Raw genomic sequence first — 26,171 nt, forward strand, 5'->3', positions numbered from 1 at the left:
TGGGGAAATTGGTGGAACAGGATCCGAGTACATCTTATCGGATCCGAGTACAGTATCACGGACCCTTTATACGTATATACGTACATAAACGATTAATACAAGTACAATACGAAACATAAATAAAAGATATCTTATGTTATTTAAATAGTATTCTTCACGGACGGCCTTGATCTTCCAAAGCCCTGGCACGAATCGTGGGGCATCCATTTGGTAACAAGCGCAGCACGCGGCGGGCAGCCCGAAGAGTCTAGGGAAGCATGGGCCGCGGCGAAGGAGGACCGGCGGAGAGCGGCTCCGTTCCCATAGCCGCTATAAGCGCAGTCGGAGAAACCCTAGCCACTGTGGACGACCTCTGCTCCCATCTCCACCAGTTCCTCTCTCTGGCCGACCGCGACGTGCTTACCGAGCTCCCCCCTCTCCACCGCGCCCGCGCCTTCCTCGTCCTCGCCCAGGCCGCCTCCACCCTCTTTTTAGGTGACCTCAGTCTGCTCCCATCTTTTTCCTCTGGTCCTTCTCTTCGATCGCATCTCAAGTAATCTCGATTTGTTTCCTTCGCTTTGCTTTGATCGGACAGTGAAGCTGAGGTGTAGCGGGATCCAACCGGATGATCACCCTATCAGCAAAGAGTTTGTAAGATTTGTTTCGTTTGTGTTTTTGATAGTTGCATTCTTTTTTTATATCTGTAGAGAAAAAAATTAATTGGAGAAGCTGCTTTTGATGATTTCACGATGAGGGTTCTGACTGCAGGAGAGGATAAGCTTGTACCGAGAGAAACTGGAGCGATTTGATGAATGGAGTAAAGGTATCTATTATACTTCTGTTGTTTTGTTGATGGTTTCCTGTTTAACTGTTTGCTTAGTGTAGTTTGAGTGCTTTCTTACTGTTGCCATTTGTTCTACAACATCCGGTAGCTCCTTTGCGGCCATCGACTAGGTTGAATTCCCAGGCAGCAACACGTTTCATTGGGCACTCGCTGCCCAACTTGACTCCAGGTATGCAAGTACACTTTAATTGCCTCTTGTGGATCATTCCACTTCTTGTGTTGGACTCAAATAGGATACATGTTTATATTTCAGAGCAGAGGCAAAGTTTGCGGGATATTAGTCGAGGGGACTTTGTCAGAATTAGGCCTTCTGACAATCATAGAGCAAAGAAGAAGAGGAAACAGCAAAAACCCGAAAGACAACCTGCTCGTGCTGCTGCACAAGAGTTTCTTGAGAAAGCAGCTCGCGAGCTTCTTGGTGCTGGTGAGCTTGGTTTAAAGGGTCCCTTACAAGAGATATCAGACGAAGAGGATGAACAGATTGGTTGACTTTCATTATCTGTCTTTGAGGTAAGTTTGAATTTTGACATAAGTTATGCTCTATGGTCTGCTGCAGTGTTATTGTAATTTCAATTTCAGCAGCTCTTAAGTAGCTACATTCTTCCATGTTATAACCTTGAAAGTCACAGTGAATCATAGTCCTTCATCCTAAGGCAAAGTTCAATCTTAGTAAGCATCCTACATATAAATTGTTATCGAATCATTCATGGAAATTCATAGAAACATGTTATGTTTATCTTTTGTCAGTGAATCATTCATGGAAAAACATGGATCTTTAGTCTGCTAGAGATCCATGTTTTTCCCCTCCACCAATGATTTAGGTAATGGAAGTTGCTGTTCACTTTTAAATTTCAGCTATACATTCTTCAATGAATTTGGATCAGTTTAAACAAAAGATTGTTGACAAGTTGTTGTGATTCTAAGTTATAGCTCATATTTAAATTTGTACAAATTATTGAAAGTAGATCTATTAGAAAAAGGAATTGAAATTAGATGTGTCTGTTCATTTTCTGAATTATTACACATTATTTTGTTGTATTAACATTAACTACTTTAGTATATGTATATATTTATATATTTGAGAAACATTTGACATGGACAGCTGTGTAAAAATTATGAAAAGCATTTTGCAGTCTTCCCCCTTGTATAAATTGGCTATACACAATGTCAGCCATCAAATGACATTATGATTTATAATACTCAGTTACTTCTTCTGTTTAAACTAACCATAATTAACATTTTGATAATTGAATGAGCATGGCTAATCTTGAAGCCTGAACACATAATGGTTACAAACTGAAATTTAAACGGCTATGGAAGGCTGCCTTGCTCTACATGTCTCTGCCATATAAAGTTATAAATCATCTTGCTAGTAGTGAACAATGTTTAGCCTGATCTGTGTTGCCATAAGCTGAACCAGAAAATCTGACCATTAAATGTCATAAACCTGGAGAGGCCAGATATGTTTTCTGTTTGATTTCCAACAGCATTCAGGGATTTCAGATAACATTATTTTCCAGTTAACTTCATTAGTCGAGTTTCAAGGAGACTCATTCCAAGTTCACCATCGAAGGACAGAGTCAACCTATGAAATTCATCAATGCTGAACTCGGAACTCTGAGACTGAAAACCAAATTGATGAATAAAAATGTTCATATTCTTGGGTGACTCGACCTAGAATTGTGTTTTGCAATTGCATATTAGCCAAGTAAAAATAAAGGATTACTGACCAGCATCTATCCTTCTGAAGTTGCTTATTGATTCTCACAAGGGACTTTATTTGTTAGACAGAAGAATCATGAATAAGAGAAGCTACGTCTTTGTATGAAGCTGTTGAGAGAGCAGCCATGTTTGATGTCTAGAGGCATGGGCCAAAGTTGCCACTATGTTCTTCTCTGAAGCGCCTCTATTATGACTCCATAAACTGGCATAAAGAAATAAAGGAGAAGAATTGAAGAGATACGTAATTATGGAGAAAGGAGACGCAAAGAAAGGGATATGGTAACTGGAAGGTAGTCTGAGATGGTGGTCTGATAACTTTTCAGGATAAGTGGACAAGGATGTCAGCAGCATCAGGAGAATGGGTGCTATATTTGAGGATTACAAACATTTTTGGAACTGACTAGGGCATTGATAATGGTGGAATGGTGCAATCAAAATAATCTCAAAAAAATGTGGAATTTCTGATCATGATATTATTATAGGTGAATAGCAATTATCTAAAATAAAGGGTCAAGTGACTACATACGGTTTATTGAGACCTGAACAGATTAACCATTTTGGACAATGACTCCCATAGCAGAGCTATATATTGTTAATAAACAGGAAGAGGAGAAGAAGTGTAAAAAATAGTATAACTTAGTGGTGGTGTAGATAATGATGTCAGTTCATTTAGCTATAGTTGGATGAAGACGCTGTAATGTTGGTTACATTCCATTTTAATCATCAACCTGGCCTTCACTTAGTGGTTGTTTCTCTTCTACATTATGAATGGGTACTTCCCCTTCGTATTTTTCTACTACAATGTTTTTTTTTTTCTATTTAATTATTGCTTTCTTAGGCCCGTTTGAAAAGAATAATAGGATAGTGTTCATATCCATGTAATGAAAGACTAGTACTCAAGACTTTATATCCGTATAATGTTCATATCAATGTAATGAGGCTCACTCTAGGGGATCTGATTTAGACTTTATTGTAAACATGAACGATGATGGTGTGATTACAGATATGAACTAATGAAGCTCTTTTTTTCTTTTTAAAAAAAGGACTTGTACTTTATCTAGGACATCACAAAAGTTTATAGTAGGGATAGCTAAAAGTTTACATATATGAGTATGTTGTGGTGTTTTCTGCACTTACCTCAAGTCTTAGTAATGCAAGTGCTATAACTTATACAGCGAAAAAGACCTGTTGACTCCATGCTTGCCTTGTAATCAAATCCCTTGGAATTCTGATTAAGCAGAGGAAGATTTCGATGAATCATAGTGATTATTGATCCAGGCAGTTGTAGTCTTAGGATGTACTAGCAGAATGCTGTTGTAAGCTGTTAGTACCATTCATTAAACAAATATTTTGTTTGCCCTGCTTTTCAGTTTTATATGCATAATCCATATAGTAACTATTGTTTTAGACCTTTCCACGATGATCTAGCCAATGCTTTTAACACTATTTTACTCTTGGAACAGGAGTAATCAGCTGCCCGGAGGATTTTGGATTGTTGGTTCTTTCAAGCAGTAACTATGGGTTTGCATGTTCTTTTGTCATTTTATTATCTCAGACTGCTGTTAAAAGCCATATTTTTGTTGATTTTCTTTCACTGAAGTGGTCATCAGTGGCGTTGTCAACATGAAGCTATAACAAGTTTAACATATTTATGTGATAATTCCAGCTTGGATTTGAGTGTTTTTTTTTGCAGAACAAGCCCAAGTTTTACATGGACTTGTTCTTGATGTGGTTGTGTTGGAGTTTGTCCTCTTCCATCAGGAAACTGAAAACTTGTTGATGATGTTGGCATGTTCATTCCCATTGGAAAGAGAAGATGTTGACATTTACTACTGACTGATGATGACAGATGGTCCCAATTCTTGAATAAAAATGATATGCTTGGGCATTCAATCTTTTCCGGCAGCAGGAATTATAGCTGAGATTTATGTGGTAACCAAGACTGAAATGGAAATGTAATTACTTTGAACTCTTTATTGGTTGCTCCCTAGCTATTTGCATGTATAGAATTATTTATCACAGTGTAGCCAGTGAGGGGATTATTCATGCAATCTGAAGAGTTTGTGGAAACTAGAATATATATATATATATATATATATATATATATATATATATTCTCATTTAGATCCATAAGGTTACTGCAGCTATCACATGAAAGGAGTATTCGAACATTATCTTAATAAATTGATTTTTTTATTACCAAACTGATTAATTTTTAGGACATTTAGTTTAATAATTAATTTAAAAATCTAAAATCATACATTTATTGTTTCAAATAAAGACAGCTTGTCCATTGTTTTGAGATGAATTTAGTCTAATTTCTAATAACTTGCTATCTACATCATCACCATTTGGATCATGAAACATCAAGTCAGAGGTTGGTGTATTCGAACACCTACAAGGTAATCTGCCTACCCATGCTGTCCTTGTCACCTTCTCAGCCTTGTGCAGAGGCCAAAAGGACTGGCCATGGTGATGGCTATCAGGAAGGAAACAGGTGGAAACTTCAACAGGCCCTACAGTGAAGAACACAGGTAAAAAGACCAGAATGGAGCTAAAGTCCATCTCAAGCTTCTCCAACCCTGAAGCACACTTCCAGGGAAGAGGTGGAAACTTCCTCAAAGCAAAAGACCAGAATGGAGCTGAAGTCCACCACAAGCTTCTCCAACTCAGAATCCCTTCCTTTTTAGGTGCTATCACCAGCATCTCCATGACCACCATGCCCATGATGATGATGCTCTCAACATGTTCATGCCCCCCCCCCCCCCCCCCCTCTCTGCCTGTGTGTTGCTGTAGTCATAACTCACAAGCTTCCTCAGGTTGCTGACTCTTTTAATCAACCAGCCAATTTCATTCCCTTGTGAGAGAGAATCTCTTCGCTTTCTGTGCAAATTTGTCAAACAGTCTACTGTACACTGTAGCAGGGCTTGAAGCACAACGCACAGACTGTCACCCCTTGATCCACAAGCAGGAAGGAGGAAATGGTGGGAAGCTTTGGCATGTGAGAGAAGAAGAATGGGAAAAGGTTATTCCATGGAACTTCATGGGCAAGAAAAGGCAAGCATTTATGTAGGCAGACAAGGACTTATCAGAGAGGTAAAGGGAGGACATTTTGGTAACTCCGAGCAGAGGCCACCAAATAAATGCCACATTCCACCATCTCCACCCATATGAGGCCATGACAAATGTACCAGAGCAGGCAGCAGCAAACAGCTGCAACATCACAGCACAGCAACCATTCATCTCTCCTCCTCCTTTCCATCATGTACACGCCCCTCCAATCTCTCCTTCCCCGTCAACCAAGCCAGGGAAGAAAATTAAAAGAATCTCCACCCTCCAAGAAGCAGTGCAGGCTCTCTCCCAGCCATCTTTGCTCCCGATGGCCCATCTGGACCAGGAGTTATGTGAGGGGAGGAAAACCAACGCCAAGGCCAAAAGGAAAAGAAGCGAGGTGAGAAAAAAGGAGGAATAGGAAGGGGGGGAAGGGGGGGAGAGGGAAGACAAGGCAAGAAAGATAACGAAGGGGGGTGTCCTCAGATGTGCATCACCCAACCAAACCTCTCTCTTTCTCTCTCTCATCCCTCCAATTCCCAAACAATACCACTGCCTTGGCTTGCCACAAATGCCCCTCTGCAGCCCAGGAAACCCTTCCACCCATCTCCACCGAGCAGGAAAACGCTAACCCATCTCCTGTTCCCGATTTATATGGGCCTTTTGGTCATGGTCAGACCTCAGCAAAACAGGCGAAGGAAGAAACCCCACCTTTGTTTCTCCATCGTCCCTTCTCTCTCTGCAAAGGGGGAACCTTTTCCCATCCCGTTCCTTCCATCTGTGGATCTCTCCTCGTCTCCCTTCTAAAGGTGGGATTTTGGGGCCGTGGTGATGAAGAAGGGAAAGAGATCGGTCATGGGGTCTTCTCCGGCTTCCACTTATTATCCGGTCACCGAGGAGGCCAGGGCGCGGTTCAGGCACCAGAGTCTCTTGCAGGATTATGAGGATCTGCTAAAGGTAAGATCTTTGGGTATTTCTTCTTTTTTTATCTGTGCCTGCTATGTTTTAGGTGTTTGGATTTCCTGCATAAGAATCTGAGTGAGATGTGTTGTGTTAAGGTCTTCTTTAATTTGATGATCTTAGAGATTTGGGCGTCTTTTTAGTTTGGTGGATTGTGTGGGGGAAATTAGGGATCTGTAGCCCTACTTTTTTCAGCATGAATTTTTGGGAGTCTTAACTTGTGGGGTTTGATTGTCACCAAAAAGTTATTTGGTTTTAGGTATTTTCTTTGTTGGGTTGGATCTTTTGATCAATTATTTTAAGATGTGTTGTGTGATGGGTTTCTTCAATTTTTTTTTCTTTTAATCAATCTACTTTTATAAGGAGATCCAAATCCAATGTTTCTTGATGTTACCTTTTGTTGTTGTTTTATTTTCTCTAAATTCTGCTTTCTCAGATCTACATGTTTCAGATTATTGTTTCCTTTGGCTACTAAGGAATTGCTCCTTTGTTTTTCCCTCTTCACTAACAAAACCCTTAATCTGAGTATTAAGAGATATAATCATCCTTTTTGTTTCATTAATGGAGAGTTCTTTCTTCGAAATGTCGGATTAGTTCTTTTGTTTTAGGCTTTCTTGATCACCATAAAATTTTGTACAATCTTGCTTCTCCAAAATCTTACCAGCCTTTTGTGCCAGGAAACTGAAGCAAAGAGGAAGAAATTGCAGAAGGCAAATGAGAAGAAACTTAAGCTTCTGGCTGAAGTGAAGTTACTACCTCTTCCTTCTGGCCTTTTACATTATGTTTCTTTTGTACTTCGGCCTTTTGAGTCCAAATTGCAATAGTTGTGATGGAAATTGTTCTCTAAAGGTTTATACTTCTTGTTCATCTGTAATGCTATAGATTCTTGCGAAGAAAATATAGGTGCCTGTCGAGTAATCCATCAGGAAAGACTCCATGTAGGCTGAACAAGAAGCCACAAAGCTCGCCATCATCATTGCTGTTAACTGGTCGGCCTTCAATTCCATCCTTTCAACTCCCTGCCAAAGACCAGAGCTTCACAGCAAGAGATGCTACTACTCCAAGCACTGCAGCAGTAATAGACTTGAACCAGGTCTCCTTGCCGGTAACTAATGCGGTCGAAAACTACATGCACAAATCACTGATGTTTCATACTTACTGTGAATGTTCATACAAAACTACATGCACAAATCACTGATGTTTCATACTTACTGTGAATGTTCATTCGGCAGATTGGCGAAGAAATGGATGAGTACCAGATCAGCTTGGAGCCTGCAAAAGCCGATAGGTTGAGGAAGAGTCCAATGGAAGGTGATGCCATGGCTAATGATCTGAAGCTCTCGATCTGCCGGGATGTTGGTCATGGATCAAACCAGGTGGTTAAGAGAAAGATCACATGGCAAGATCAGGTGGCTTTGAGAGTGTAGGCTGGTTCTGTGGCTTATGAGGGCGAAAAAGACACGCCCTAAACTAATTTAGTTTCTGTTTGTTGGTAATTGTTCTGCCTGTAAAGGATAACTTAGAGGTCTGATCCTCTTAATAGTGATCATGAGCCTGTAAAGTTAATGTTCTTTGTCACTCCTGAGGATGAGCTTGATAAATTAGTCATAACCAGCAGTTGAATGTTTATCATTGGGTTTTAGGGTATAGATTGTGGAAGTTCTTGGAGACTCCATAAAGTACTGCCTTCTCTAAAGATTATTTTTCATTGCTGCTTCTCAACTAATCATTTGGCTTCATCAGTTGTCTTGGATCCATCAACTCATCAATTGGCATCAAATGAAGTTAGAACTTTCATGTTCAAAGTAACATCTGCTTGATCTGGATCTGAATGCAACAGTTGAATTAGTACAGCTTACCAAGAGACAGTAAGCTAATCACAGTACAGATGATATTATAAACAGTTTATCTTCTGGCATGATTGATATTCTAAACACATTTGAGTGACACATTTTGCACTTAAACCAAAAAAGAATCTTTAATCTTCTTACTAACCATTATAATTATCTGTCATTCGCACTTAGCATCACAATCTGCCCATTAAGATAAGTCCTATAGAAAGTCCAACTAATTGACATCCAATTAGAAGTTATTACAGAATGCATATGCATCATCAACATTGTAATGAACATATATAATTACATACATATATATATAATATTTCCAATAAAGTCAGTATACCATCTCAATAAAACAAGTAGGATTTTTAACCAATGAAAACAAGGAGAAATGCTTGGGATCAACAGCAGGAGCAGATTGATGATATCAATAGCTTAAATAACAAATCAACATCAGACAATTTGTCTAATTAGAATAGAAATATGTATCTGAGTTAGGCTTGAATACAACAACCCTTCTTTTTGTACATGTTTCTGTATCAGAAGGAAGTTCATTAGGAGTTTGATTAGATGTAGGGGTTGATGTGGGAGGAGTAATCTCTGGTGCCAGCTCCCTCCCAACCCATCCATTCCTCCCACAAATCCCAGCTCGGGTCATACATCCCACTCATCGGATTGCGATCGACATCCTCGCTCCATCCTTGTGGCTGCCACTGCTGTTGCTCCTCCTCAGCTCGTCTCAAACTGCTCATAACAATCTGCAGCAATCATTGATGAATTCAGTCACACACCAAGAACAGTAGTATGGATCAATTCATCGATAGTTTACGACACCTCCAAATGGTGAGGTTGCATTTCTCACAATATAGAGACTGGAACAACTAAGAGAAATAAAAACATACATAATAGATAAGCATATAAGCAGATTTGGTTCAAATGGCAAGAGTTCTGGTAGTCTCCTTGTCATGGAGATGATGAACAAAGAACAAATTTTGAACATGATGAATAATAATACTAGGTCTAGCAAGATCTCCAAGCGAAAAAAACCTCTCTTTAAATCCTTGATTGAAAAATCCAAAAGGAACAAAAAAAAAAAGAACAGGGAATGTGGTTAATACTTACATCATAGGCTTCATTGATACGATGGAACTGGACACCGCAATTGCTGCCTTTGCAAACATCTGGATGATACTGCAAGAAAACCCATATAAATATTTAGCAAGATCACAAAAATAAATGACTTTTGGTCGAGAAGATAATGCATTGATAAACTCAAAAGTCAGAACAACGTCCTACATCTTCAGGCAAGATCCAAGGTAACAATTACACACCAAAATCATAAGGACTCGACTGATAGAAAGAAACCAGAAGGAACGTCGATGCTTTGTTGTCTGATGCCATTCTACATCACCAATCCCCATGTTTAAGATGAACTAGATGTCTTTTTTGTCCCTCTGGTTGGTTCAAATGAATTAATGATGGGACTGTGTCGTTAAAAACTCTTCAAAAACACATCATTCATACCGATTATAAACTAATATAATCCAAAAAGAATTAATTTGTCCCCCATTTTGCTCCGCCTACCGAATCAAGCCAAAAAAAAAATCCCTTCTTTTTAAGAAATCCTGATTTTGAAGACCAAAAAAATAATCAAAAGAATTTTTTTTAAAAAAGATTTAATCCATTGAAAGAGGGGCACCTGAAGAGCGAGCTTCCTAAACGCCTTCTTGACTTCCTTCTCCGACGCTCCCGGATGAATCCGAAGCATCCGATAGTGATCCGCCATGCTTCCTGCGGCGGCGGCCGCGGCCGCGCATCTCACATTGCCTCCGCCCCTCCCCCCCTTCCTCATCCCCTTCAACACCTCACCTCGCCCCGCACACCTCCCGCTCGAAGACGAAGACGCACCGCCCATCGACCCCATCATCACCAACGACATCGCCATCCTCCGAAGCTCAAACTTACCCCCCCAAAAAGCCCAACTGGAAAAAGAGACCTTTCGCACAGGAACCGAAATCACAGAGGAATCGCAGAGAAAACGAGAGACCGACTTGGAATCGCTCGCTCCTCGAGTCCCGTTTATATAGGCAGTGGCGTCGGGAATGGCGTGCTGAACACGTGCTAGAGAACCCTTTATCTCATCTTATCCAACCTTATTATACAATTTTGGATAATTCTAAACCTAATCAATCCAAGTTTTTTTTTTTAATGGTGTGAAAAATGTGAAACATGCGGATAAAATAAAAACCCAGGCCGTCACACCCGTAATCCGACACGTGCTTCTTGCCATTACATCACGTGTTGGGACCGGAGGACAATAGGATGATTGCGAAGAACGATTCTTGATGCACGCACCTTCCCGAAAATTTTGCTGCTTTGTATGATGACTTGGAGCCACGTATTCAAGTCTCCGTGTAGTAGTTGCAGAAACGTGTTTCTCGGTCAAACTGTAGTGGTTGGTGGCAGGGATTTGTCGAGAAAAATGTTCTTGTTAGAATATCACATCAGAATTTTGATTATGGAGTTTTTATTAGGATATAAAATATATATATATATATATATGTGAGTTATGATAATTGAAGGAATGGGAGGTGAAAAATTAAGATTGGGAGAGATGATGATGATGATGATGATGATGAACCGAAAAAAAAAAAGAATTTGCGGTGCCAATAAAACAAGATGTGTAGCGGTAGATGCATTGCACCTATTTGCTTGAGGACGACAACCGAGATGGTGACGGCAACTCTGCATGTTGATGCCTTGGGCTGAGGTGGAAAACTTATCTGATCACGTCACGCTCCCTCGCGGGGTGACAAATGATTAGTGGAAGTATCTTTGGACGTAATATCATTTTAAATATATGATATTATTATTATATCAAAAAAATAAAAGATAAGTGATCTCAATTTAAAAAACTTAAATTAATAGATAAAATCCATTCATATGATTAGATAATTTTATTGCTATTTACTTGAACTTAGATTTTTTAAAGAAATGATTCAGCTTATCAAATTAAAACATATATGTGCATCATATGATGCGATTGATGTGCTCACTTAAAACATACTAAATTCCATCTGGATGAACAAGGAACATCATAAATTGTCGTGAAAGATGTTAATCACTGCTCAGCCCACCATCCAAAAACTTTTGGGACTTGTAAACCCTCAAAATGCTCAGGGGATCATGGGTTTCAAGTTTCTTCGTCGATCTAGTTTTTTAAGAGGAGTAGTTTCTTTTTTTTTTCATTCAAATATATTATGATTATTATTTTCATCAATCGGGTCACGGATAAATAGAATACAATTAGTCCCCAATATCTCACATCAATAATTCATTTAAAAGGAATATTCTCTTATTAAATTGGCAATTAAAAGAATACAAGTAAAATTCTACAAAAATCATAAAATTAATATTTAATAATTATAAAATATATTTAAAATTTTTATATTAATATTTTATATGAAATAAAAATATATCAATTCATCATAAAGCTCATGTGTCAAATAAATGAATATAGTAAAGAAAATCATATATTAATTATATTCAACATGATGACATGACGTAATAAAAGAGAATATTAGATAATGCACTCTCCCAATAACAAATATTTTATTTTCTCCTAATAGTAGATAAAGAAAATTCATATCGTATTCTCAATGACAAACCTAGTCGTGTCTGTCGCATGCTCACTAATGAATAAATGAACCATCTATTCATCACGTCCAATGATTCATTAATCACTAAAGGGTCTCGTCTTGTCAATATTAGTATGTGTCTGATAAGGAATCAAAATTATCATTTATTTTCATATGTCATATTCACTCATGTATTCATGGAAGTCATTCAATAAAATATTATGAGAGATTATAATGGATTTATAGCTTTTTTTATAAGGTACACATTTAATGTGGATTACTTAGCATAATCATATCACATGATAATAATTACATAAATATTATCTTATATTTTTTATATCTTAAACATTGGTTTGGTGGTGATGTATAATATCTATTTACCTAAGTGTCACGGATGGTCTCACACACATGTAATTCCTTCGTCAGTAAATTATTTGTCGATTTTGTTTGCTTATACATATGTTTGGTAGCATGATTTACTTTATTTTTATGTATTTTTGTTTAAAAACTGTAAGCATAAATAATTTGTAATGCTGCAAAGTGATCACTCATCAGAATGGACAAAACTATCCCAAAACGATTTAATTTTTACAAGTCATGACTTGTTTTCTATGGGCTACAATATGAAAAAAAAAATATATTACCCATCTCAACACACCAGAACCCCCCGGGTAATAACTGGCTAGATAAGGGTTTGAAGTATTGTTAGGCATTGATTGGATTTACAAGTTTATATGTTAAGTCAATGTGAACTTGCCAACGCGTCTGACACATGGTGAGCAATTGTTTGCACACTTGTGACTATTTGTTTATCTTCTAAATCTTTGTTTTCTTCTTTCTCTCTTTTCTCTATTTACTCACATTTACGTTCTTGAAATGACTCTAAAGGAACTTTTTCAAGGTCAACGAAAGCTTCTTAGGATAAAAAACTCACAAAAAGAGATAGAATCTTGGATTGATAAGCTTAAGTCCCAACTAGATCTATTAACAGAAGACACCAAAGACTCAATACAACACCTACATGAAATCATGACGAAATTCATATAGAATTATGAAATCATGACGAAATTCATATAGGATTACATTGCTCACAAAGGCTCTTAACGAGGGGGAGAGTAACACCTATATTGCTCCATTATAAAACTTGAGGGCACCCGAGCCGCATTGCTATGGGAGTGCCAGGGATACGAAGGAGCTTGAGAATTTCTTTTTTGATATAAAATAATAATTCTGAGCTACGAGACTCGATTATATAAAAACTAATGTTTTGATAGTAACCATGTATCTAAATGATGATATAAAACTTTGGTGACGAACATGTTAATAAGAGATCCAACAAGGTCAACGTTGAGTAGACACATGAGAGGACTTAAAGTGGGAATTGAGAAATCAATTCCTACCCATGAACATGGAGTTCATCGTTGGAAGGAAGATGAGACAACTTTACCAAAGTACTTCAAGTCGAGACTATATGAAATAAATTTAGCACTGATGCTAGACATATAAGTATATAAGTAATGTCCGAGAAGGACAAGCTATTTAGCTTCTTCAATAAACTAACATTATGGGTGTTGGGCTGGCAACCCACAGATTCAGCCCATAGTGGGCTTGAGCAGCCCACAGCTCACCCCCTCTTAACCTAACCCTAATTAACATTAGGGAGAGTGTGGTGGCTGTGTTTTGGAGGCAGAAAAATACATAAATAGGGCAACAATGTGGGAGAAGAAAATAGTCACGGGATTCCAAAGAAAATGAGGAAAAGAAAGCAGAAAATGAAGAGAAAGAAAGGGAAGAAGACAAGGACAACGCAGAGAGGTTATTCTCAATCAACTAGCAGTGTTCTATCATCAGGCAAGAGATTGAGATTTGTATATTCATTATTCTCATAGTGGATTATCTCTAGTTTGCCCCATGGTTTTTACCCTTCACATTGAATGAGTTTTCCACGTATATCTTGGTGTTCTATTTGATTGTGCTTCCATTTAATTCCGCTGCGTATTATGATCTTCTAGTATTTGTGCATATACAGAGGTTATTCTTGTTTATATCCCCATCAACTGGTATCAGAGTAGGGTTTTGATGATTTAAATTTTGTATTTGAACATGGAGGCCAGTAATGTTTCTCGCATAATTAGTTTAAATAGAAACAATTGGATGATATGGAAACCAAGAATGGAAGATCTCTTATATTGCAAAGATTTGTATGGATTGATGAGTGGAAGAGGTTAGATCGAAAAACAATTAGATTTATTCGATAGTGGCTTGATGATAGTGTCTTTCACCATATTTCTACTGAAATTTCTGTATATTCTCTTTGGAAAAAGTTGGAAAGTCTCTATGAAAGAAAAACAGCTGGCAACAAAGCTTTTTTGATCAGAAAACTTATGAACCAAAAATATAGAGATGGTACTTCTATTGCTGAACATTTGAATGAAATGCAAAATGTTACTAACCAGTTATCCTCTATAAAAAATTCTCTTGATGATGAGTTGCAGGCATTGTTACTTCTCAATTCATTACTAGAAAGTTGGGAGACACTGGTGGTTTCCCTCAGTAATTTTGCGTCTTGAGAAGAAAGAGTTCGACAACATCTCAGAATGATTCACAAGCACTTATCTCAAAGAACAGAGGAAGGTCAAAGTCTAAAAGCAGTTCAAGCATGGGTAGAAGCAAGTCAAAATCAAGAAAAGATATTGTTTGCTATAATTATGGTGAGAAAGGACATTACAAGAATCAATGTAAGCAACCTAAGAAGAGCAAGAAAAAGGGAAAAGAAGTGGAGTCTATAGAGTCAAAGATAATATCACAGCTACAATACAAGGTGGTGATTATTTGATTTTATCTCCTTCTGATGATATTTTTTCTTGTGTGTGTCAGGATCTTGAGTGGGTGATTGATACAGGTGCTTCTTATCATGCTACACCACGGAGAGAGTTTTTGCTACATACGGTCTGAAAATTTTGGTGTTGTCGAGATGGGCAACTATGACATGGTAGACATCATAGGCATGGGTGATATTCATTTAAAGACCAACCTTGACTGCAAGTTGGTGTTTACCCTTCACATTGAATGGGTTTTCCACATATATCTTTGTGTTCTGTTTGATTGTGCTTTCATTTAATTCCGCTGCGTATTATGGTCTTCTAATATTTGTTCATATACAAAGGTTATTCCTGTTTATATCCCCATCAATGGGCACAACATAAACTAAATCAAAGGAATGTAATCGATGCGGCCGAGACAATCGTAACTTCGGAAAGGCTCACCGACTTTGTTTTGCTGGAGGACTCTGGGAAAAAAAAGATCATCTTCGAAAAATCGCCCATCTAAGTATTTCCAAGTGAAGAAGTCCAGAATTGAGCAAAAGAAAAGAGGTTCCCATAAAAGTTCAAGTTCAAAAGGTAAGACCCTAAAATCTGATGGATGTTTCTTATGTGGAGGACTACACATGGTGAGGAAGTACCCACAAAAGCAAGCACTCAATGTATTGACAATATCAATCCATCCCCTAGATTAGACAAGAGCAAGGTCGTCACCCTTAGTTCGGATAGTTCAAAATCTAACATCGGCGACGAGGAGTTACAAGGATCTTAGATTGGAGCAATGCATTTGTTGAATGTGTTGCGAGATCAAGTGAGGGAGAACATAAAAATGATGCCTAAAAAGCATAGAGTAGCGAGCTAATGTATGTACACATCAAGTTAAACGGCTGATAATTCATTTGTTGAATGCACTACAGGGTCAAGTGAGAGAGAACATAAAGATGATGTCATAAAAAGCAGGGAACAACGAGCTGATATATGTGGATATCAAGTTAAATGGCTGACAACTCATGTGATGGTGGACACCAATGGCGAAAACGATGAAGAAGTGGACAGATTTGAAAAGACGACCATAAGAGTTTAAAGCCGAGAACTCGGTGTTAGTGAAACTCTAACCAGCATCACTCTTGTTTATTAGGCATAAAGTGTATAAGGGACTGATACTCAAGTATGAAAAACTTTTCCTAATTATTAGTAAGGTAGGCAACTCAAAAATTACAATGTCTTTCATGCAAGTAACTTGAAAGCCTAATATTCAAAACCACAAGATGCTTTCCAAAATGTTCTAACTGAATTAACCCTCACCAAAGTCTCCTATAAAAAATGAGTTGAAATCATTTTAGTGGATCACAAGACAAAACTATCTAACGAAGTAGAGCATATCGAGTACTTGGTGAAATGGTAAAAGCTTCCTCGAACAGAAGTTAATTAAGAGCCTGAAGGTGCCTTGTAATATTAAGAAGTAATCATTAAAACCTACTAGCAAGCATTAACGAGGATGTCGATAGTTTGAGTTGGTAGAATTTCATAAACGATTGTCATGCACCCACGATACTTTCGTTAGTAGATCGTTCATAGCTTTTGTTTACTATATACTTAGCAATGTGTTTTATTTTATTTTTATGTTTTTGTTTGAAAATTATAATTAAGAATAGTTTATAATATTAGAGCTAACCCTAGAAAAGTTATCAAAGGATAATTTTGGCAACCCAACAAAAGACAATAAAGCAGAAATAATAAAAGTGACAAGAACACCAGATTTACGTGGTTCGGTCAATTAACCTATATCCACGGACGAAGGAGCAAATCACTACTATAAAAGAGGGGCCTTAGGAAGATGTTCCTATGCCATAAAACATCGAAAATTACTGAACAAGAAAAGTACTTCAAAGCCTAGGCCCTTATTTATAGGTTAAACAAGAGATACCAAACTTGATTTTCCTGAGGGACTATGTGGGACCTGCCAAACTAACATATAATGTTGCAGAAATACCGTTCACCATAATAGATAAAACTATCCCAAAATGATCCAATTTTCGTATATCATGACATGTTTTCTACGAGCAATGGTGTAGAGAAAAACGTCAGTCATCTCAGCATTCCAGAATCTCCCAAATAGCACATGGGTAGATGGGGGTTTGGAGTAATATTGGGCATTGATTGGATGTGCAAGTTCACATATTAAGCATATAGAAACTTATCAATGCTCCTAAAACCCAGTGAGTAGTCATTTGCGGAGTCGTGATCGTTCATTTATCTTCTAAAGTCCTATTTTTTTTTTCTTTTTTTTTCTAGTTTTCAAACTAATCAATTTATTCTTTTACAAGTCCTTTGTGACTTAGAGAGATTATAACTAGAAAGACTTTTTATGGACGAATAACACAATGATACCTTATGACTTAAGCAATCCCAACTAAATCTATGACATAAGGTTAAAAATTCAAAACCCCAATTAACATGGTATTAACTAAGCTAAGCTTTATAGTTTATCGCAAGGTCAATTAACACATTCGAATTTGAAACCTCGAATAGTGCCTTCGCCATTTATCATTTAAAAAAGAATAATCATATCAATATTATCAAAATAATAAAAAAATCATCAATTTTAAATCATAATTTTTAATAAATATTTTAAATTTATTAAATAATAAAATCATGAGTTATCAACACCCTCACTAGAATCGTCCAATTGATTTGAACCGGATAAGTTTTCTGCAAGAACCAACTGAATCAACATAAAATTCACTTAAGACTGGTCTAAATCATCCTAACCCAGTCTAATTTTCACTTTAACGGATCCAATTTAGATTAAACCAACTTAAACCTGGCAAGCCAAGTTAAGAATAACTCGATCAAAATTGGTCCGGTCGAGTCAATTAGAGGGCTCCAACCGGACGACACGGGCCACTTGAGCTTGTCCCGCTAAGGAGGCATAGAAGCTGCGCCCGTGTGCCACGGGCTAAAGGGGGTGGATCGGCCCGCGTCTAGTGCACAGGCGCATGGGGCCAAATCTGGACCAAGCCTAATAGGCCATGAACCGGACACGTGCGACATGACTGAACCGACGGGCCCCATGGGCTGAACAGATCAGCACCCAGACCAAACACGTACGTTGGTTAGTCTAACCGGGTCCAGTCTGCGGTCTGACTTCGGTCAGACCGAATCCCAACAAATCAATCCCTCGGTTCCGATTTCAAACCATATTAAACTAATTAACATGATATTAAAAACACGTCCTATTTAATATAAATATGGAATTCTAATAATTCGAATTAAATAAACACATGAATTAACCCATTAATCAATAGAGATTTTAATATGCAGCATGTTTCCAAATAATTTATTCAATTTGAATTGAAATAAAAAAACAAGTATTTCATAAAATTTATCGATTAAATAAATCAACATGCCAAACTAATCAGATCAACTTTATCCTTACTAAAATGGAGTGAGCTAAATAACATAATCGGTACATTTTTACTGCATGAATACATTATGGCAAAGGGTAAGAACGTAAACTTAGGAGCACAAATGGCAACGATCCAATTTACTCCAAACAAAAGCATAACAAAGATGTCGATCTGTGCAGTTGCATAACAAAATTGTCGAGCGAACGACGTTAATGTTCCATTCTCGTCAACAGGAATTCAGACATCATATGATATTAAGTAAGAATAGCAAATAATTGTTGTAGATGCAATCAACATCAAAACAGGAATAATGCCTTGGAGAATTTTGGGAAGAAGAGAAGTATATGGACTGAAACAACAGCAGCAGCTCCTACTATTCTATTCTGCAAAGCGGAATTCCACTCGAAAAAGGAAGGGTAGTTTCGTCCGATTACTTCGTCGTGAGACTAAACCGGTTCGGGCTGGGGGAACGCCCCCAAAGCCCTGACACCGACAAATGCTACGATCACCTTGTCCAATCACCCATCAATGTTGGATTAATTACGACATTACTAGCTCTTAATTTTCCGTCCCTTCGATCGTTAAAGGGTTTCACCCCCTCCCCGTTTCTCCATCGGCCCCCTCTCGACGAAGGGGCTTCCTCCTCCGTCTCTGCCGCATCGCTTTCGTTCCTTTTGTTTCCCTTATTTGCCTTCTCAGCGTTGATCGGGATCGTTCCACCGCCAGCCTTACAGAGAGCGACACGTTGAGGTATGCAGTCGGATCCGACGGTCATTAGCTTGAGGCCTGGCGGCGGCGGCAACCGAGGTAGCAGACTCCCAGCCCCCCGCTTCGATTCTGCCTCCCTCGGCTCCTCCGATATTCCTGTCCTCCGGCCCCACGGCGGCGCCGGTGCAGCTCTTTCGCTCAAGGTCCCTGGAGAGTTCTTTTATTGATCTATGGTTTTCGCTCATTTGGATAAAGTTCGTGCCTTTAAGCGGTTTCGTGCCGTGTTCCAGCTAGGGCTTTTGGTTTCTCTATGTTGGATTTAGTGATTTGTTGATGTGATTATCTTGCGGTTGATCTGGCTTGTCTTGCCCGTGTTGGGATGATTTTGCTGGGAAACTTATACTTTTATTCGAACTCTTCAGTGTTTGAACTCAAATTTCGTGCGTTTCAAACGTCAAATATTTTTTTCCCAGCATTTAATACGACAAAAATTGAATCTGGCAAGTTTCTAGAATCGTGAATGCTTTCTACGTGATTGTTAGTATGAAAGGTGAGCCCATGCATTTCGTATTCAATTGAATTTGTAAATGCTTTTCAAGGATGCACATTATTTAATGTTTATTTTTATATAATTTGGAAGCATTATACTCGAAATAATGCCTTGAGGTTGTAAACTTGTGTCTTGAAATTGTTAATACTGTAATTTAATTTGAGATCTATTGAATATAATGCAAATACTGTTGGTCTGTTGGATCATTGTCCCTTTATATGCTATCCAATTTCTGATGTTCATTATGTTTGATATGCTTGACATCTTGTCCATATGTTGTTTGTGAGACAACTATGTTGTTTATTTCTTTTTTATGTGTTGGTTTTGAGAGTAGCTGTTACAAGACTTCTTTATAATGCATAATTCTCCTGGCAGACTTGGGATGCAAGATTTGAGAACCGTGAGCGCATTTGTTACACAAAGGATCAACTTTTACAAATCCGTGAGGTACATATGAATTTTGGTTTGGACTGATTTTTTTTAATATTAGCTCTGATCTATGGGTACGTCACCTTGTTGATCTTTAATTTGAGCCTTTGAGGAAGCTTTGGTCTGTTACAATCCCTTTTCTTTCAGAAAGTTTTTCATCTTGTACTTGATTAAAAAAAACATCCACCTTTTTTCCCAAAATAATTCCTAATTTTCCCCCTTTTTTTGGTTGGGGGTTTCAAGATTAATTCATATTGCAAAATTTGTTTAGACGCTCATAATTGCTAGAGTTAATTTTTTATGTAAATCATTCCCATATCTAGTGAAGCTACTTGTTGTTTTGATTTTAGTGTGCTGTATTTTGCTGATAGAATTAGTGTCATTTCTTAAATTAGTGTTTGGGAAGAATGCTGTTAGCTTTGCCATTTGTGAACATTTCTTGTCATCAACAAATGTAATCCCATCATAAGAAAAACCCTCTCCTGCATCAAACAAGATGAAAGCTTTGTGCCAAATAAATGAGCTAAATGAAGGTATTCGTTTTATTGGATACAATATCTTCAATCATGTTCTTGATATGGCTTTGACTTTTTTTACCTGACAGCATGTTGAAGCTCTTGAAGATATTCTGAAAATCAAGCAGGAGATCGAGGCTGGTTTGTTCATTGAAGACCAAACATGGAGTCACGGTGATGCAAATGTATGTTGAGATCATTTTGTGTGGAATGGCATACATTTTGAAAATGTTTTTTCTTTTTGGTGTACTTGTAGAGAGTACAGTGGAGCAGTTCGAACAGACTAGATATTTGGTCTTCTAAGATATATTTAGTATGGATATTTCATGCTTGTTACTTTTAAGAATGTTTGAACATTTGGTGACATCTTGTGTAGTTTTATGTGAATATTTTCTGTTCAAGCTTCTTCAGGCTTCTGCATGTATTATTTAAATAACTATTTTTGCTTGCCAGTTGCTGAGTCAATCACAGAACCATTATTATGAACCCGACAATCGTGATTGGCGTGGCCGATCAGGGCAGTTGCCTTCACTTAGAGATGAGAATCCTGACAACAAAGAATCAAATATCTTGAGCTCCAGATCTCGTGAAACAAACCAATTGAACAGGCAGGAGCAACCAAGCAGCCAGTTCTCCTCAAAAGTCCAAGTTTCTTCGACCCAGGTTGTATATTAATTAGTTAAAATGCTTGCAAATATCTTCTTCTTTTTTTTTCCTTATCTGACCCTGACTAATAAAGCAAATGCTGGCTTATCTGTTATCTTTTAAAGCCTACTTCTCTTGTTAGGTATTGTTTATTATGTTCTTTTGGCTTGCTTCTGTTCTTGAATTATTTGTATCATTTATCTCCTAATAAAATATCAGAATTGATGTTGTGTCTCTGATGATTAAGTTATTCATCATGCTTATCTTTCAAGATTAATTCATCAAATCATACATATAATGGTTTCTTCGTAGTTTGTTGTCTGTTCCTTCCAGAATTTCTAGTAATATACTTTTTGATTTCTTAATTTTTCACCTGGAATACATGGCTTATGCACAACTTTCAAGTTTGTTTATGCTTTCTGTTATTTAAAGGATGTATTTTGAGGGTTCTCTTGTTCATTCCTTAACTTGGTTCAAGTTCATGTTATTCTTCTTCATCTATGACATTCTAGCGGCTGAACTATGACATGTTCAATTTTACTTTGCATGTTTAAGCTTATGTTCGTCAATTGGCTATTTAATAGTTTCTTATCTCGACATCCTCTGTCCTCAGTATTTTTCAACAAGGTGACATTTATTATCGGAAGCCTCATTGTGTCTGCTGAATCTTTTGTTTTTTTCTCATATATTGCCGATGGATAGATGCTAATGGTAAGTTTGTGCCCTTGTGATCAACTTGTTTATGTATTCTAAGCTTCCAAAATAATTGCCTTAACAAAAGTCTGGTATCTCTTGCTGAGCTTTAATGGAATCCAACAGGAAACATATTTGTTGACTTTTCTCTTACAAGGTAGCAATTGGTGTATGTATAACAAGGATTTAGGTTTTTGGTATGGTGCCTTTGTGATTCAGACATTAGTTCTAATTAATTTCTCTACAGTACCATATTGTTTTGTTCATCCTTGTAACTAAATTTTCTTACTCATGCCTTCTTAATTTGAAATAACGAAGAATATCCTTCATTCCAGTGATTTAAAAAGCGCTAGGCGTCAAAAGGCGCCAAGGTCCAAAAACGTCCCGAGCGAAGCGAGATGCTAAAATATAAAAATATATAATATAATTAATAAATATAATTATTTAAAGTTTTAAATAAAAATATGCTATTAAATTAATAGTATTAAAATAAAAATAATATATTATTAATCTAATAAATACAAATACATTATTGTTTCTAGTATACTATTAACAGTATACTTTCGAAAGAGAAGAAGGAAGAGGAGTGTAAGGGAAGACCGAGGGTGCAGCGACAGCAGTAAAAGTGAGCAGTGGCAGCGAGAGCGGCGACAGTGGCAACGGCAGCGAGCAGCGGGAGCGGGAGCCACGATAGCGGCAGCGGTAGCGTGAACGGCGAGCAGGGTTAGGGTTGGGCAGCGATAGCTGATATCGGTGCTTTAGTTGGTTCGATTGAACCAACTAAAGTACCGGAGACCGAACCAGACCTAAAACGCTGGTTCGGTCGCCTGGTTTAACCCAGGCGCTCGCCCGAAGCGCCCGGCACCTGGGCGCCCAGGCGGCGCCTCTTTGAAGCACGCCGCTTGGAAGTGTGAAGCGAGGCGCTCGGGCGAGGCCCAAGCGCCTATTGAAATCACTGCTTCATTCCAACTACTGTCAAAGAATGTAGTTTTATTCAAGATGGCATATGTGCCAATAAGGTGCCAGCAGGTAAATAGTGATGCCTATATCTGTTTATAAGCATGGTTAGTTCCTGGCTGTTAGAGCCTTGAGAGACATGTTAGAAAGAGAGAGAAAAGATCCAAGTATTTGTCTGCATTGTTTATTGTTTGAAAATAAAACTATAGGTGTTTATGGTTGACTGATCTGGAAATGCATAAGCAATCATGTCTTATGAACTGTGTTACCTTTTTTGTCCTTTTGCAAGGGATTGTTGCTTTTCTTTTGTTGGAACATTAGTCCTTCAAGCCTGCAAGGTCCCTCGACTTGTTAAGCATCCCTCTTACTTATGCCTATGAACTCCCATTTCTTGTCCGTAATTTTGATATTTGGTACTTTTTAATTGCAAATTTTAGGGAGGGCCTGCTGCTGCTCTTATTAAGGCTGAAGTACCATGGTCTGCTCGAAGAGGGAGTCTTACTGAGAAAGAACGGGTCCTGAAAACAGTAAAAGGGTAATTGACCTAATTCTTTAGTTCAGCCTTGTTGCAAATGTTGGTCAAATGGTATTGTATAGTTATTTAGGGTAATTGACCTAAAATATATGTGTGCAACTTTTTTGGTGTTGCATCTGTTGTATACTGGTTTGGGTTTCACTACTATATTATTTTCATGTAACCTCAATATTGTTGTCTATATGCAATCCTATATGGCAATATTGCGTAACTTGCTTTTTTTTCAATTTTCAAATGGAAGCAACTATATGTGAAGGCTTTGTGTCAAAATCTACATTTCCTGTGATGTCTTTTCTGCAGTATTTTGAACAAGCTGACACCCGATAAATTTGATCTTCTCAAGGGTCAACTAATCGATGCTGGAATTACAACACCTGATATCCTGAAGGTTCTTACTTTGCTTTTATGTACTAAAATTCACTCCTGAGAAGCTCATTTGGTTGTGTTATTCTAGATTTAACTTGGTTAACACACTAACGCTGCAGGGTGTCATTACACTCATATTTGAGAAAGCTGTTCTTGAACCAACTTTCTGCCCCATGTATGCTCAACTCTGTTCTGATCTAAATGAAAAGCTACCCTCGTTCCCCTCGGAGGAAGCTAATGGGAGGGAGATTAGCTTCAAGCGAATACTGTTGAATAATTGTCAGGAAGCATTTGAAGGTGCTGGCCAACTGAGGGCTGATATAAGAAAGCTGACTGATGAAGACCAAGAAATGGAACGAAGGGATAAAGAGAGAATGGTGAAACTTCGTACTCTTGGTAATATTCGCCTTATTGGTGAGCTTTTGAAGCAGAGGATGGTCCCTGAAAAAATTGTCCATCATATCGTTCAGGTAAATTTTCTGTGGTAACTTTTTGTCTGTTTACAGCATCTGATGATGTGTTCCTTTAAATTCTTGTGTGATTATTGCAAGTAGGAGCTACTGGGGCCTGATAACAAAGCCTGTCCTGCTGAAGAGAATGTTGAAGCAATCTGCCAGTTGTTTAACACCATCGGTAAACAATTGGATGAGAGTCCCAAATCTCGGCGTTTCAATGATGCCTATTTCAATCGGCTGAAAGAGCTAATAACCATTCCACAGCTTGCATCTCGTCTAAGATTTATGGTCCAAGATGTGCTTGATTTACGTGCCAATAACTGGATCCCTCGTCGTGAGGAGGTATCTTTTCCACTTCTTTAGCCGTTTTCATTCACAGATTTAGCATTCCCTTTGTGAAGAATTAGAATTTTCTTAACCTTATTGGAGTTTTTCATGTTTTGTTACATGCCCTGATGAGGTAGATTAATTGGTAGAAACTGATTTGAATAATGTAAATAAGAGTTGGACACTTTTGTCAGTTTTCTTGACACTTCTTTGATTGCCTGGTTATGTAGGTAAAGGCCAAGACAATTACTGAAATCCATAGTGAGGCAGAAAAGAATCTTGGATTGCGTCCTGGATCAACTGCAAGCCTGAGAAATAGTCGCAATACTGGTGGTTTTCCGGTAAACCGACCTGGAACAGGAGGTATGATGCCTGGGATGCCTGGAGTACGAAAAATGCCAGGGATGCCTAATCCAGATGGGGACAGTTGGGAAGTTCGACGCAGCAAGTCGATGCCCAGGGGTGAAGCTAGAAGTGTACAGAAACCTTTGGTGGCAAAGCCATCCCCCATAAACCCTAAGTTATTACCTCAAGGTAGCGGTGGCCTGGTAGCTGGTATGACCAGTGCCTTGTTGCAGGGCAATGGTCCACAGGCTCGTTCTTCTAGTCTTGTCACGGGCACAAAAGACTCTCCATCTCGAAACCTTCCCTTGAGGCCCGGTGACCGAGCTTTATCTCCTTTGATCTCAGATAAGCCAGTGCCAACTCCGAAGTTTAATACTAATGAACTGCATAAGAAAACAATTGCGCTTCTGGAAGAATATTTTCATATCCGCCTCATAGATGAAGCACTTCAATGCATTGAGGAACTTAATAGCCCTGAATACTACCCAGAGGTGGTCAAAGAAGCCGTAAATCTGGCTCTGGAAAAGGGGCCTTCATGTATGGAACCTGTTATGAGGCTACTGGAGTATTTAGTGGTCAATAAGATTTTTACTTCTAGGGATCTGGGGACAGGTTGTTTGCTTTATGCTGCCATCCTTGACGACATTGGAATTGATCTACCGAGAGCACCTACTTATTTTGGTGAAATTACCGGTAAACTGGTTCTTGCTGGTGGCATAGATCTCACGGTAGTGGAGCAAATTCTCAAGAAAGTTGAAGATCCACTGTTTCGATCAATGATATTTGATGCTGTGACGAAAGCTATTCGAACCAGCCCAAACGGTCAGTCGATATTGAGTGGGCAGGCAGCCATCATCAGTGCATGTGAGAAGCTGTTATCCTGATTTAGCTGTAGTAGCTGCTAGTTAAAAGTTGCTTGCTGCTTGAAAAAGGTTCCTACTTTTGTTCCCTATTCCATTATCTTCTTTCATTTGTCTTTCCCTGCCTTAACTATGAGTACGATGCAATTACTTCAAGAGCATCTGTGAGGAACCATATGAGCTGTATATTTCTGCGAGGTAACATGAATTTAATTATTGAATCAAGAAGCATGCCATGAGAATTCGGCCATCACTGCGGTTTAAGAATGTGATGATGAGTTGTGTATATAATTTGTTTTTGTTTGTGTTCTCAATGTTTTTGCCCCTACTTATCCTTCATTTGCATGCCTCAAGATCTAACCAATCGATCACCCAGGAAGAAGCTCACTTGTAGACTGGAGGTGGGTAAGGGTAGTACCAGATTTCGATATCAATTACCATGCAATTGTTGACACACTGTTTGAACCCCATCTATGGTGTTGTCTTCCATGGCTTTTGTCATGAACCCAAAAGCTAAACCCT

The 26,171-nt window shown here is 38.2% G+C and overlaps 4 protein-coding genes across 5 annotated transcripts; 3 read left to right on the plus strand and 1 right to left on the minus strand.

Moving 5' to 3' along the window:
- The first annotated feature begins 199 nt into the window (after positions 1-199).
- Positions 200-4,222, plus strand: LOC103973877 (uncharacterized). Its single transcript, XM_009388548.3, has 6 exons — positions 200-474; positions 575-630; positions 748-802; positions 912-992; positions 1,077-1,333; positions 4,009-4,222. The coding sequence occupies exons 1-5, from the start codon at positions 258-260 to the stop codon at positions 1,310-1,312; spliced, it is 645 nt and encodes a 214-aa protein (XP_009386823.2). The 5' UTR covers positions 200-257; the 3' UTR covers positions 1,313-1,333; positions 4,009-4,222.
- Positions 4,223-5,703: 1,481 nt separating this feature from the next.
- On the plus strand, positions 5,704-8,185 carry LOC135582727 (uncharacterized). Of its 2 annotated transcripts, none has more exons than XM_065144535.1 (4): positions 5,704-6,553; positions 7,234-7,304; positions 7,439-7,673; positions 7,789-8,185. In XM_065144535.1, the coding sequence occupies exons 1-4, from the start codon at positions 6,428-6,430 to the stop codon at positions 7,981-7,983; spliced, it is 627 nt and encodes a 208-aa protein (XP_065000607.1). In that variant the 5' UTR covers positions 5,704-6,427; the 3' UTR covers positions 7,984-8,185. The 2 variants fall into 2 exon arrangements, with proteins under 2 accessions (XP_065000607.1, XP_009386820.1); XM_009388545.3 differs by having other exon boundaries at positions 5,706-6,553; positions 7,439-7,661.
- A 593-nt stretch (positions 8,186-8,778) lies between these two features.
- On the minus strand, positions 8,779-10,426 carry LOC135634219 (chaperone protein dnaJ 8, chloroplastic-like). Its single transcript, XM_065144536.1, has 3 exons — positions 10,094-10,426; positions 9,517-9,585; positions 8,779-9,152 (listed from the first exon to the last, which is right to left on the minus strand). The coding sequence occupies exons 1-3, from the start codon at positions 10,337-10,339 to the stop codon at positions 8,961-8,963; spliced, it is 507 nt and encodes a 168-aa protein (XP_065000608.1). The 5' UTR covers positions 10,340-10,426; the 3' UTR covers positions 8,779-8,960.
- Positions 10,427-18,846: 8,420 nt separating this feature from the next.
- On the plus strand, positions 18,847-25,899 carry LOC103973873 (eukaryotic translation initiation factor). Its single transcript, XM_009388542.3, has 9 exons — positions 18,847-19,175; positions 19,898-19,969; positions 20,556-20,651; positions 20,920-21,129; positions 23,199-23,296; positions 23,597-23,684; positions 23,782-24,132; positions 24,217-24,459; positions 24,675-25,899. The coding sequence occupies exons 1-9, from the start codon at positions 19,017-19,019 to the stop codon at positions 25,671-25,673; spliced, it is 2,316 nt and encodes a 771-aa protein (XP_009386817.2). The 5' UTR covers positions 18,847-19,016; the 3' UTR covers positions 25,674-25,899.
- Positions 25,900-26,171: the final 272 nt, after the last annotated feature.

This window comes from Musa acuminata, chromosome BXJ3-3 (genome assembly GCF_036884655.1).
Source record: "Musa acuminata AAA Group cultivar baxijiao chromosome BXJ3-3, Cavendish_Baxijiao_AAA, whole genome shotgun sequence".
NCBI lineage: Eukaryota > Viridiplantae > Streptophyta > Magnoliopsida > Zingiberales > Musaceae > Musa > Musa acuminata.

Coding starts and splice junctions, on each gene's coding strand:
- LOC135582727 (XM_065144535.1), top strand. CDS start 6,428: ATGAAGAAGGGAAAGAGATCGGTCATGGGGTCTTCTCCGGCTTCCACT. Junction 6,554..7,233: donor ATTATGAGGATCTGCTAAAG/GTAAGATCTTTG, acceptor CTTTTGTGCCAG/GAAACTGAAGCAAAGAGGAA. Junction 7,674..7,788: donor CCTTGCCGGTAACTAATGCG/GTCGAAAACTAC, acceptor TTCATTCGGCAG/ATTGGCGAAGAAATGGATGA.
- LOC103973873 (XM_009388542.3), top strand. CDS start 19,017: ATGCAGTCGGATCCGACGGTCATTAGCTTGAGGCCTGGCGGCGGCGGC. Junction 19,970..20,555: donor AACTTTTACAAATCCGTGAG/GTACATATGAAT, acceptor TTTACCTGACAG/CATGTTGAAGCTCTTGAAGA. Junction 23,685..23,781: donor CAACACCTGATATCCTGAAG/GTTCTTACTTTG, acceptor CTAACGCTGCAG/GGTGTCATTACACTCATATT.
- LOC135634219 (XM_065144536.1), bottom strand. CDS start 10,339: ATGGCGATGTCGTTGGTGATGATGGGGTCGATGGGCGGTGCGTCTTCG. Junction 9,586..10,093: donor TTAGGAAGCTCGCTCTTCAG/GTGCCCCTCTTT, acceptor GTTTTCTTGCAG/TATCATCCAGATGTTTGCAA. Junction 9,153..9,516: donor GTATCAATGAAGCCTATGAT/GTAAGTATTAAC, acceptor TGATTGCTGCAG/ATTGTTATGAGCAGTTTGAG.
- LOC103973877 (XM_009388548.3), top strand. CDS start 258: ATGGGCCGCGGCGAAGGAGGACCGGCGGAGAGCGGCTCCGTTCCCATA. Junction 475..574: donor CGCCTCCACCCTCTTTTTAG/GTGACCTCAGTC, acceptor TTGATCGGACAG/TGAAGCTGAGGTGTAGCGGG. Junction 993..1,076: donor GCTGCCCAACTTGACTCCAG/GTATGCAAGTAC, acceptor TTTATATTTCAG/AGCAGAGGCAAAGTTTGCGG.